The sequence below is a fragment of the Poecilia latipinna genome, unplaced genomic scaffold (assembly GCF_001443285.1).
Source record: "Poecilia latipinna isolate Pla-1442-1.1 unplaced genomic scaffold, P_latipinna-1.0 Scaffold1405, whole genome shotgun sequence".
Taxonomy (NCBI): Eukaryota; Metazoa; Chordata; class Actinopteri; order Cyprinodontiformes; family Poeciliidae; genus Poecilia; species Poecilia latipinna.
The window spans coordinates 1-12,815 of record NW_015114021.1 but is presented as its reverse complement, the minus strand read 5'-3'; the positions used below and the strand labels follow the sequence as shown (position 1 = coordinate 12,815).

The 12,815-nt window shown below is 39.4% G+C and overlaps 2 protein-coding genes across 2 annotated transcripts in view; both read left to right on the top strand.

Moving 5' to 3' along the window:
* The window catches only part of LOC106962381 (growth/differentiation factor 10-like), a 12,944-nt gene extending 6,934 nt beyond the window's left edge, over positions 1-6,010 (top strand). The window contains exons 2-3 of the mRNA XM_015056781.1: positions 3,484-4,370; positions 4,661-6,010. Coding sequence (XP_014912267.1) covers positions 3,484-4,370; positions 4,661-4,852 — 1,079 coding nt within the window. The 3' untranslated portion in view covers positions 4,853-6,010. The remainder of the gene's footprint in view (positions 1-3,483; positions 4,371-4,660) is intronic.
* A 640-nt stretch (positions 6,011-6,650) lies between these two features.
* On the top strand, positions 6,651-12,180 carry gdf2 (growth differentiation factor 2). Its single transcript, XM_015056782.1, has 2 exons — positions 6,651-9,031; positions 10,081-12,180. Exons 1-2 carry the CDS (start codon positions 8,683-8,685, stop codon positions 10,980-10,982), a joined length of 1,251 nt encoding a protein of 416 aa, XP_014912268.1. The 5' UTR covers positions 6,651-8,682; the 3' UTR covers positions 10,983-12,180.
* The last annotated feature ends 635 nt before the right edge of the window (positions 12,181-12,815 follow it).

Genomic DNA, 12,815 nt, shown 5'->3' with positions numbered 1-12,815 from the left:
TAGGCTTGAGCGGCGCTTGGCTGCGAGGGCCGCTTGAGGCTCCGCGGAGCTTTAATTTATCCTTCCACTGGCTCTGTGATGGCTGTAGAGGCAGCTTTAGAGGAAAACCAGCATCATGAAGACCAAACACAGCAGACACATCAGGGAGAAATCTAAAGCAGATTAATGCAAATATTCCAAGCGTTGAACATGTCACAGACAGGCCTGCCGCAGGAACGCATTTTACTGGACGATAAACTGTCCCAGAAATTATTGCGAGAAAATGTAATATTGTCATTTGAGATCATTTTCAACAAATATAATATAACAGCGGATCTGTAAAACATTTTAAATATCCAGAATAAAGAAACAAAACAAATGGAGCTAATAGCGAAAGTTCAAGCTGGAAGACTCCGCCCCCTCCGTTCGTCCATCGGCGTCATGCTCATCTCCGACCTCAGCGCTGGTCCTCACCCGGCGCGTCCAATCATCAATCAAGCTCTGCATAAAAGGATCCACACCCAAGTCGTCAGCCGGTTCCCAGCTGTGTTCAATCCACCACCTCCCCTTCTCCACCCACATCCTTCGGCTCTCCAGGATAGCACCCTTTCCAGACCTCCACCACCAGTGTCGGGCCCTGGGGGAGAGCATCCCTAATTGGTTATCGGGATGTTCATCGAGTTCACATCAAATCTCAGCTCAAATCAGCTCAAAGAACTGTTACTCATTCCTGTCATTAAATCTTTTAATTGTTCCTTTTTCTCCATCTGAGTCTTTCCAGATTGAACAGAAACAACAAGTACGATGGATTATGAAGTCTTGGTAACTAAAAATGCATTTAAAAAAATATTTAGACAGGGAAAACAGGCAAAAGTGGCAGGTAGTGCAAGCTAACTACTTTCAATTTATTATCTGAAAAATGGAAATTAGCACAGTTAGTGTTGAACTGACTGACAGACCAGGCATCAATCAAAAAAAAAAAAAATAAGCTGACTAGATGCATATAGTAATTTTAGAGGAGCTGCAGAGATCTGGACAACTATGACTGGTGCTCTAAGCAAACCTGGTCTCTATAGAAATCCCACATAGTTTGATATTTTTGGCTTAGATCTAAATCCTGACCCGATATCACCTGTGGCAGCACACTGTGGGGACGTCGGATAGAGCTGAATGCATGAAAATATTGCGGATGCTTCAAAACACTTGAGACTGGGGCGAAGGTTCACCTTTCAACAGGACAGCGACCCTAAACATACAGCCAGAGGTACAACGAAGTGGTTTAGCCCAAAAGTATGTGTTGCAACGGCCTAGTCAAAGTCTAGATTTACATCCAAGTAAGAATCTGTGGCAAAATTTTAAAATTTCTCTTTACAGATACTCGTTTTTCAGTCTGACTTAGTTTCAGTCTCCTGATGTGCAAAGCAGGTAGAGGCGTAGTCCTAAAGGACTTGCAGCTGTATTTGCATCGATTTAGTTTAGTTTATCCAGCACCAATTCACAACATGTGTCACCTCAAAGCTCCAGAGAGTGCTGGTGTAAATAAAAATTCACACTTTTCAGTTTTTTATTTGTAAAAACTATTTTAAAACCAAGCACTATTTTCCTTCCACCTCACAATTTTTGCGCTACTTTGTGTTTGTGGTATAAAATTTCATCAAAGTACACTAAAGTTAAATGACAAAGCATGAATCTGACCATTTATCACACCCAGGAAAAAAATAGCTGCAAATCATTTATATACATACTAAAAAGATTCCAGAAATAAGTGAAATATATATTTTCAAGCATCTATTCTTAATTATGCTTTAAATAGTATAGATTAAGAATTAAGTTCATCTTGGGTTTTAGTTTTTAAATTAAAAGGTGTGTTAAGCACAATTGCATTCACTTTAAAGGATAAAAGTACTAACCTAAAGGGTCAAGTTGGACTTTAAAGGTGAAATCAAAATGCTTTGTGGAAAGTTAGTTGTTTTTGTTTTGTTTTTTTTCGTTGTTGTATTTTATGGCCGTGAACACTGAGTGTTGATGTACCGCCCATCTCACAGCAGTAACCAGCCTCCCTTCGGGCTACATGTCTTCACCTCAGTGCTCCAACTGCGTTATGATTTACTGAACAGAGCGACTTAAAGAGTCAAATGCTGTTACCTCCTCAGTAGATGTAGCAGCCGAGGTGTTAGACAAGCGCCTATTATCACAGCCAGACACCGGCTGCACACCAAAAAAAAAAAAGTAAAGCCTCAGGAATAACTTTTTCTCCAATAAGCACTTCCATATGCCTGCGAGAGACCTACTGGACTGGTCCAATGTTTGTCTTTCAGACTGTGGTGGAAGTGCGGGAGACGAGGCTGAACTTCAAGAGTATAGCTATCAGGGATGAGGTTTTTGGTCATGCATAAGGCAAGCACTTAACCGTGCAGCACTTAATATTTTCCATGCCGCTCTGCTCAGATGTGTTGAGAAACATGTTGTGGTGAGTGGGGTTTTTCTCTGGTTACTGTTTCTCATTTACCGCAAACCTGTCAGAAGAGATGACAAAGGACGAGATAAAACAGATAACAGGTTCCAGGAAGCGCTCATTTTAGGTTTTGCATCTGATTAAGAGCATATCCGTTTGAGGTGAAAAGAGATTTTTGATTGTGTTTCTTTGTCTCAAATGAAAAAAGCAGCTAAGAAAGAGCAGCATCAGCTGTCGTGAGCTATGGGTCCGTTAGATTCTCACCTTGTGATAAACTTTAAGTTAAAATACTGCTACTACAATTACAGCAATAATGTAAACCAAAATATATATATCTTTATCAGATTTTTAAACAGTAACAATTATTCCTGCTGCTGCTTAAAAAATAAAATGTAACCTGCATCACTCAATTAAGTTCATTTGTATAGCACATTTCAGCAACAAGGCAGTTCAAAGAGCTTTACATCACAAAAACATAAAAACACAAAATACATTGAACAATTGTGAATACCACTAACAGACATTGAATCTTGTCAAGAGTTAAAATCATCGGCACACAGGAAATATGTTGGTCAATGTATTTATTATGGTTGAAAAGCAGCTCTAAACACATGTGTTCTTAGTCTTGATTTTCAGAGGGGTGGAGGATGCTCCTTTAGTTTATGCACCGTGACTCTCTGTGTGTTTTTTGGGGGGTGGAATTTCTCCAGAGTGCCAAATGTCTCTTTCTGAGGGAAAAGTCGATTAGTCTTTTTAGCTAGCTGGGTGGCGGTGCTAAGTAACAGGTAGGAGAATAGCAGTGCTTTATGAATCGATCCCTTGCTCTTTCTCTAACTCGATACAGCTGTCAGTCTGGGACTTTTTCTGGCAGGTCGTTAAGAAGTATTTAAACCATATGAATGGTGCTATAGAAAAATGTAGTAATTTTGAAAGCATTACCTTTTTATTTCGACACCGGTAATCAATCCAACACTAGCTGTCACATGTGATTTTCAAGTCGATGAGAATTTTCTTGCCATCCTGCTGATTTGCCTTTTCATTTCTTTCAGGAGTTTTGCACGGCAAAGAGTTGTTCCAGTTCAATCTGTCTTCAATTCAAAACTCAGAGATCATCCTTTCTGCCTCTTTCCACTTCCTTAACAAGAGGCCCCGTCACCATCAGAGGCCATGGCATTTGAGAAAGCCTCGTCACCTAACCATCGGAGTCCGGCATTTGCCCTCCTCACAGCTCCTTTTCTATGGATCTTCTTCAAATTTGGGTTTTGCAATACCTCTTGGAAACATTAGTCTTATGTCTCTAAAGAAAGGCTCTTGGCAAACCAGAGATGTTACCACAGTGGTGAGACAGGCCAAGGATGTCAATGAGCTTGTAATCACTGTGGAGGTTGATGTGGGGATTCAACAGAGAGGTCCGCTCAGCCATGAGCATCTGTCTCCGGCCAACCTGCCATACATTCTGGTATATGCTGACGATCAAGCTATAGACGAGCCAAACAGTGTCGCCTTGTCACTTCAGAGGTACGGGCCTTTTCCTGTCGGGGACGATGCATCAGCCTCCACTTCGGCTTCAAGGATCCGGAGAGAGCTACAGCTCCAGATTGAAACCAATGACATTCCAGAGGTTCATTTCAGCACCTTGAAAAACCATGAACTCTGGCAAAACACGTACTTCCCAGCTAAAGCAAAAGCTGAAGTCAAAAATGGGAGAAAGCATGGTCAGGTGGGCAGTGAGGCCATGAACAAGCCCCAGGTTTTAAATTTTGATGAACGGACAATGAAAAAGGCGAGAAGGAGACAGTGGAGCGAGCCCAGGGTTTGCTCCAGACGCTACCTCAGAGTGGACTTCACTGATATTGGCTGGAGTGAGTGGGTGTTGGCACCAAAGTCTTTTGATGCCTACTACTGTGCCGGGACATGTGGATTCCCCATACCTAAAGTAAGTCATGGGAACTTTAAGATAAAGTCTCTCTAGAGGTTTATTATTTAAGCAATTATCTGTTGGGTGGTAGGGTGGCGATGATTATATCAACAGGAAGTATTTAAGACTTAAGAACTTCTTGTAATGCCAGTTGAGTCCAAGAGTTGACCTGTTGCTGAACAGAGGAAGAAGACAGATCCTTGATTTGCCCCCAGCTGTGATAGTGTATTTTAGATGCTTATTTTGGGAATTCTGTGCTGTTCAGTTAAGTGCTAATTGCTGCTTTTTTCTACACTTGATTCCTTTAGTTGGCACATCCCTCTAATCATGCCACCATCCAGAGTATCGTCCGAGCTGTAGGAATCGTCCCAGGGATCCCGGAACCATGTTGCGTTCCAGACAAGATGAATTCCCTCAGTGTCCTCTTCCTGGACCCGGATAGAAACATGGTTCTGAAGGTCTACCCTGGAATGTCCGTGGATACGTGCGGCTGTCGATAGGACCACCCAGTCCTCCAAGAAGTGTGATGATTGAAAAACAGAGAGAAAGTCTGTACTGTTGACGCTGAATGTGCAGGAAACCACGTCAGAGGGAAGAACTGAGAAATGGCCTTTCTTTTTTTATCATAATTGTTCTTGTTTGTTTTCTGACCTGACTGAACGTTGCCTTAAAGCATGCTGCTCTATTAACAGTTTTTAAAGCTAATGTTTATCACTTATTCTGATTTCATTTATATCTATACATTCCTTAAAGAAAGGCTGAGGCGGTTCCCTTCAAAAACATGTTCAAATCTTTTTTGTTGGCTTCCTGGATGTTGATGAGGGTTCTTTTTTTGGCCAAAATATCCAAAGTGATTTTGTCTTAGCTCAAACTTTAGGCCTTAACTCAAGTGGACCGGGTTTTTGAAGGGTCACTTAAGACCCTGTGCAGGAAACTCCACTGTTACCCATTTGTGTGTGGTTGAAGACGAGCTGGATTTCAGCAGCTTTCCTCTCTTGGCTTTCATCTTTCATTTTAAGAACTCAACCTTTAGTCAAGCTGACAAGCTGCAACCTTATGGAGAGTATCAGAAACTGAAGCTGCAGAATGCTCAACTTGTGTCAAGTTAAGCTGTTGTCATTTCTGTGGCGTGGTGCTGTTTTATCATGAATAATGCATCACAATCTCCTTAAAACCAGCTCCAATAGCATTGTTTCCGTGTTTTTCGTGTAAAGGATGGTCTTCCATTGACTGTTCAAGCATGTTAATGTTTATGTGGTTGCATCGTCTGAGTCCTGGGGTGGAAAACGGTGTGATGCTGCCCTCTGCTGTGCAAGCCGGTGAACTAAGGAATGAAAAACTTGGTGCGCCTGTTCCGGATTTCCTTTCAAATATAGCCCATAAACAAACTTGTACAGGTACTGATGTGTAAAATAATAATGGATTTTAAACAATAACTAAAATGTCCAATGTATGTATTCACAAGTATGTGACTATAAAGTGTAATTAAATTGTATTACAGTAGCGTGTATACTTGAACAGATTATATGGTAAGTTTATGGAAGAAAAGGTTGACTTGTATATACAGTCAATGGTAAATGTTGACGTTACATAAAATTGATGACTGTAAAGCTAATAATTCTAATATCTTTTTTTTTAAATATACTATTATGAATTAAGTGAGGATTGTGATTGTTTTTTTCATTTGAACAAATCAGTTTGGAACTACAGTGTGAATCTGGAAACAAAGCGTATGCAGTTTATTCCTATCTATATTTTTTAGGGATTTTTGAAAATATAAATATTTTTGTGAATTTAGATCTGTTAAAACTATATTTAAAACAAATCATAAACCCAAATTACACAATGTCCCCAGCTTGAAGCCCATTCATTGAAAGAAAGCATGAAGCTCTAGTCACACTATTGTTTTATATAATAGACTAAAAAAAACAGCTTGTGCAATGTGGATCTACATGTGGAAAATTAATTGAGTTTTGTGAAACATCAATTCTTGCAATTTTTTAAATGTGCATATTGCTTTTGATGTGTTTCCACTCTGAATAGTTCATTAGTATTGGAATCAAAGGTGTGATTTGCTGTATCGCTTCTTTTCCCAATACACAACTGTGTTCTTTCAAGATTATTGTCAATATTTAATATATTTAAGGATCTTCTCTAGTATCCCAGAATTAAACTGAATTATTTATGAACACTCCAGTTGGTCAGGTAATTATTAACTAAGTAATCAAAACTAAGTCAAACTCACGTTTAGCTTTAAGCACCCTGCATGCTGAGTTGAGTGAATCTTTATTAGTACAGACAGCACGGCATAGTGTGGGACACTAAATTTAATCTCTTGTGGTTCTTTTGCATTCAAATGCAAAAACAAGAATAATCTAATAAATACAAGATATTTTTAATGAAATGTAGCAGCCTGAATTCTAAATGGAAATAATCTGTAAATCATTTTAGATTAAAAACATAAAACAAGGGTCTGTTTTAAAATAATAAAAAAAATCTGAATATCTGTAGGTTAATTTATTTAAATATATTCACTGCAATAACAATCTCCTTCTAATACATAATTATTGGAGACAATCAAATCTTGTTACAGTGAAACCTCAGTGAAATTGGTCTTTTGACCTTTAAACTTTCATTAATATCTTCAAAGCCAAAGCAGCACAAACAAAAATGCTTGCTGCACAAACGTAGTCGAGTTGACTGACACCAATTTTGTCTAATTTGAAGAAGGGGCCAACTCCACTGAGGTGTTGACATACGACACCACCCGCATTTCTCATGTTGTTGTTTTTTTTTCACTTAAATTTTCCTCCATGCCTGCAGTAATTACTATACTTGTGCCAGTGCATTTTGTTGTCTCCTTTCACGAATGAATAACTCCATAGAGGGGAACTTACAAAAATCTTGAAAAGGCCCCATTGGGAGCATTTTTAAAAAGCTCAGCATGAACCAAGTACTAAGTGACAAGAGTAAGGGGAGAGGCGTCCTTCACAAAAACCTCCATCTACTGATAAATCCATCCGATGTGCTGATAGTGCAACAGTCCATAACTGCTGATAACATTGAGGTTGTTGTTTTCAAAGCGAGGACAGTTAGTTTTGCCTGTCAAACAAATGTAGGCCAAAAAGTTTTGTCATAGTCTCATCTGATCAGAATGAATAAATCATTTAAATAATTCAATCTGAATAGTACCTGTATATTGGGATCAAAGGTGTAGAATCAACAGTGTACTCTTGCGCCATAAAGTTTTGCCCATTTTCTCATGTTTCTGCTCTGATGAATTATAATGAGCCTTTTGGTTTCTTCTCTGAAATGAGTTCTCAGTTGACCTGGGTGGCCATCTTTTATGAGGTTTTTATCTGTAGCATGCATTTCTCCTACTATGAGATGTTAAAACGAATGTGTTCTACAGCAGCGTTTTCATTAGATACGTGTGCAAAAAGCTTTGTCAATATAACGCTAACATTTAAAAAAAAAAAACTATTTTGCAGTTTCTGTGTGTAAATAATAAATGTAATTAAGTTAATTCATGCAATAAGTCATTAAAAAAACTTGATCCTCCAATTACTTCCTGTAATAATGTGTCTCGTGTGATGTAGAAAAAAGTGTTTCCATAGCAGTTTTGCTAAATTAACCAATTACGATTTGGGCCCCCGCACCCCCAGAAAAACACTTCATCGTAGCACCAGCACATTTTATTGAAAAGCAAAATTTGTGCGTTTCCATTAATATATTCACTGTCACCCTGTCAGTCTAGCTGGAAAGCCGTATTGGTTAGTTAGTTTATGCTTCTGTCGTACTCTTTTCATTTTTAGACTTTTTGTCTGTGAGGCTCAAGATACCGTTTATAACCTGAACTGTTTTAATCTTCTCATCATCTTAATCCCTGATCCGTCTGCTGTGTTTCAACACACTTTTCAGAAGAAGAAGTTGGAACTTGTTATGAGGTGCCATGTTCCTCCAGCTATTTCTCTCTGGTTGATGTGAATATGAAGCTGGGAAAAAGGCTCTATGTGGAAATGTCCGCTTGTCAAAAACCTCACATTTTCCAGTGCTTCCCTCATTATCACTGTGGAGTGTTTACAGTGTCTTCATTAGCAGACAGCCTCCAGAAGATAACGGAGCTTTAAAAAGGCATCAATGATGGTGATAAGCAGGCCAAGATACTTTTTTTTTCGGTTGACGCCAGGCCCTCTGTTTACTCTTGGAGCATGGGAGCGGATAACAGGACTGTCATTCTTGTGCCGGGGAACGCTGTTTTCAAACTTTCCAACCGCAAACTCTCACTTCAGAAGCCAAAGTCGTCGCCTGCTAAAACTCTTTTATCAAAATGAAGATATCCGGGACCTTCCTGCTCCAGATGTGCGTGACTCTGGTGGTCTCCATCGCCTCCTGCACCTGCAAGCCTCTCAGTAACAACTCCCAAAGCGAAGATCTGGAGAGGCTCCGCTTGGAGCTGTATGAGGATGTATTGGAGGAAGAAGACAAGGAGTCACAAATGGAGGACTTTTTGGAAAGCATGAAGGAAGGTTTCCTGAGGCAACTCAACCTTTCAGACGTTCCACAGGAGGATCGGAAGATCTCACCTTCTCAGTTCATGGTGGAGCTGTACAACAAGTACTCCTCAAACAGGTCGGCGGTCCCTCAGTTTGATGTCATACGAAGCTTCGCCGTCCAAGGTACCAACAGTGATGACGCGTTCTGCGTCTGTGATGCAAACAAGACCAGAAAAATGGAGATGTAGTGAATTGTCACCATTGTTGTTGGTCTTTTTTTGTTGTTGTTGCTAGACACAGTTAGGAGAATATTATTTGCTCTGAGAAAATACTGGCATGGAAGAAGTTTGTTAAATTAATGAAAGTAAATTGCAAAGTAAGGTCAAAAAAGGATAAGTGGAGGTGAAAGGTGAAGGGGCAACGGAAGCTGCAAACTGAGAAGCTGTTATTCTGGAGTGTGGGATTGAGCTGGGAGTGTTTTTTCGTTGTTTTGTTTATATTTTTCATTTTAAATTTGTTACCAACTTAAAAGTTTAAGAAATGTTTTAGAACCAAATCTCAATTGATATAAACTTTGTTTTAAAAAAGTCAGAAGCCTCACCTAAAACAATTTTAACATGGTAAAAATACAAAGAGTTACAAAGAGTACAAAATAAATATAAATGGAATGAATATTTATTTATTTACTTCTCTATAATACAAATAAATAAGTATTTCTGGGTTTCTGAAATACTTATTGAGAAATGGTTATTTAGAAATGCAAAACATTAAAGAAGTATATGGCTGTCTTTGGAATTCTGTAAACAAGCAAAAAAATATATACTTAAATATTTACTTAAGAGTTTATTTGGTTTCATACTTTGGCACCAATTTCCTTCTTAATTTACTCATTTAGTAATTAAAACAAAATTAAAATTAAAATAAAATAAAAATTCAACATAAAATTATTGAAAAAATCGTTCAACATAAAAATTGAAATATTTATTGACTTGCTTGTTTATTTTCATGCTTAATCTACAAATTAATAAATATTTTCAGATGGTCTTGCTTATTATTTTTTGTCTATTTAAAAAGAGATTAATTTGTTCATTTTATTGTATATGTTTCTTTATAAAAATCTAAATAAGTAAATAAATGTGTTTGATAAATAAAATAAATGCACAATGTCATTTAGTATTTTTTGTACAGACTAAATAAAAAAATAAATACACTTTTTTTGGTATCTTTAATAGATGTCATGACAATCGGCCCTAAGTCAAGGTTCCGGCTGCAGTTCAACGTCAGCATCCCGAGCCACGAACAGATCATCACCGCTGAGCTGCAGCTCTTCTTCTTCCCAGACACCGGGTCAAATGTAACGTCGCAGAGTTTCAAAGCCGCAGTCAAAGTCTACGAAGCTAACGGCGACAACTCCACCTCGTCTTCACGTCCGCTGGACAGCGAAGACGTGTCGGCCTCGCAGAGCACGTGGGCCACGTTTGATGTGACGGCAGCCATTCGAAGCGGGACTGAGTCGGGCCGTGGCGCGACAGCACTCGACGTAGCGGTGGACAGGGAGGCCTGCGACAGAGCAGAGGAGGGAGCGGGCTGTCTGAACATGAGCGCGTCTGTCGGAGACGATTCCGCAGCTGCTTTAATAATCTTCTCAGATGACTTTAACAGCAGGAGGAGGGAGAGACAGAAAGAGCTCAGAGAGATGGCCCTCCATGAGGAAGATCCTTTCCTTCACACGGGGGCCGACTGGGACAGAGGCCATCGAGCGCCGCGCGAGACCCCCCGCGTTCGGCGCCCGCGGCGAACAAAACGGAAGGCGGACGGGGAGTACTGCCGCAGGACCTCGCTCAGGGTCAGCTTCAAAGACATCGGCTGGAACAGCTGGATCGTGGCGCCCCCGGAGTACGACGCCTTCGAGTGCCGAGGGGTGTGTTCCTACCCGCTGACGGACGAGTCCACCCCGTCGAGGCACGCCATCATCCAGACGCTGCTGAACCTCAGGGACCCCAAGAAGGCCAACATGGCTTGCTGCGTGCCCATAAAACTGGACCCCATAACGGTCATGTACAAAGAGAACGGGCGCATCACTATCAGATACCTTTATGAGGAAATGAAGGTGGCGGAGTGCGGTTGCAGGTAGTGGGAAAAGAGTCGGGATAAAGCAGGTGGAAGAGGTGGATTTTTTTGTGTTTTAAACACAGTTTATGCCAGAAAGATTGAAGGTTAAGCAGCTGTTGACTTGTGCTTACCCTAAGAGGGATGGTAAGGTATTCTCTATCAACACAATAGCGTCTAAAGTAGCATTGAAATAGTCGACATGCAGCTTTATCAGTCTCTCAAGCTACATTTTGTTTTGAATATTTTTTGATTATCTCTACAAAAAAAATCCACAAATACTGAACCTCAAACAGATGGGTTTCCACTGTAATGTCTTCAACACTCCTTTAATTAAGGGATTGCACTTTCAGCATTGGATTTCATTTGCCATTACCTTTTTGTTAAATTCAAATAACAAATCATTATTGGTAAGTAATTATTTTTCTAGCATTTGAAATGACACCAAGTTGCAGGAAACCAAAACACAGACACTTTTTGCATTAAGTATCTCAGACTTGTTAACAATACTATCCTCATCCCTGTTGACTAAAAAGTCTCCCCAGAGGATAATTATGCCATGTTTCACAGTTCAGGACTTTAATCTGGAACTTAACCCTTAAATTTTGAACCTAAGCTTCTTCCCTGTTCTCTAACAAACCACTGAGGCCAGAAGCAGAAATTGATTTACACTGAGATTAGATCTCACACAGGTGGACTCAATTTATTAAATATGTAGTTTATGGTGGTCTATAACATAAAAATCTCAAAATACATTAAAGTTTGTGGCTTTGATGTGTCAAAATGTGAAAAGTTTCCAGAGGTATGAGCATGTTCTCATTTGTAGGGTTTAATCTGAGGTTGTATTTAATATCTGACAAGAATCCTGTTTTTTTTATCAACTTCCAGTAAAAGCTTATAGTAGCAATAATAAAGTGAATAACTGATTTTTAGGCATCATAACAGCTCAATTTGTACATTAACTGGTAAATAGAAATGTGTTTAATAGTAATATGAACTTTATCAGTAGCCTGTAAATAACTGCTTTCATGTATTTGAATAAGTTATGCTATACATGGATGATTGATGCTTGTCTCTAATCGATTTTACCAATAAAATTATACAGTTTTGCTTCAAAATTCCTCTAAATTTGTAATGAGTCTTCAATCTCATTTCCTGCTTCTCATGTCACCACTTTTACAAAAAAAAGGTAATGTAAACAACATTAAAATAAAATTACACCACCCCATGTTTAACTATGATTCGTTTCCTGGAGGTACTTTGGATGTTCTTCTATGACCTCCTGCAGGATTTCCCACTGTTGGAGTCATTTCCAAAGGGTGGCCCTTCACCAATGTTTCTGTTTCAGTTTTTATTGCACATACTGTTAGATTTGTAAACATTTAAAGTCAGTGACACCAGCTTATCAGAAGTGGGAAGGACACATGATTGTGCAAATACTTGGACATCCTGTATTTGGGGCCCATAATTAATCTTGTTTAAGAATAGCATCAGAACCCAGGCCATCACCATTTAAATGTATGCAAAGCACCAAGAGAAAGGACACATTCCATGAAATCAAAATTAAAAATCATGGAGGCCCTCTACACAGGAATTAGATTTTTATACTGTAAGATGCAAACCAAGCCATTTTGCTCATCTAAACAGGCCCATCAGTCTAAGTTCTGAATCAGAAGCTCTGAGGGAAAGAGTCATCGCCAGGTGCAAACTGGCCAATCAGAAGCAGGCTTCACGAAATATGTGGTTTAAGTCACACTCCCCATAAAAGAAGGCATAGAGTCCAGGTAACATTTTATTCCTACCTCATTCTCAGCAGGAGGAAGAGCACCAGAGAGAAAACCCAAAAATGCCAGTAGCT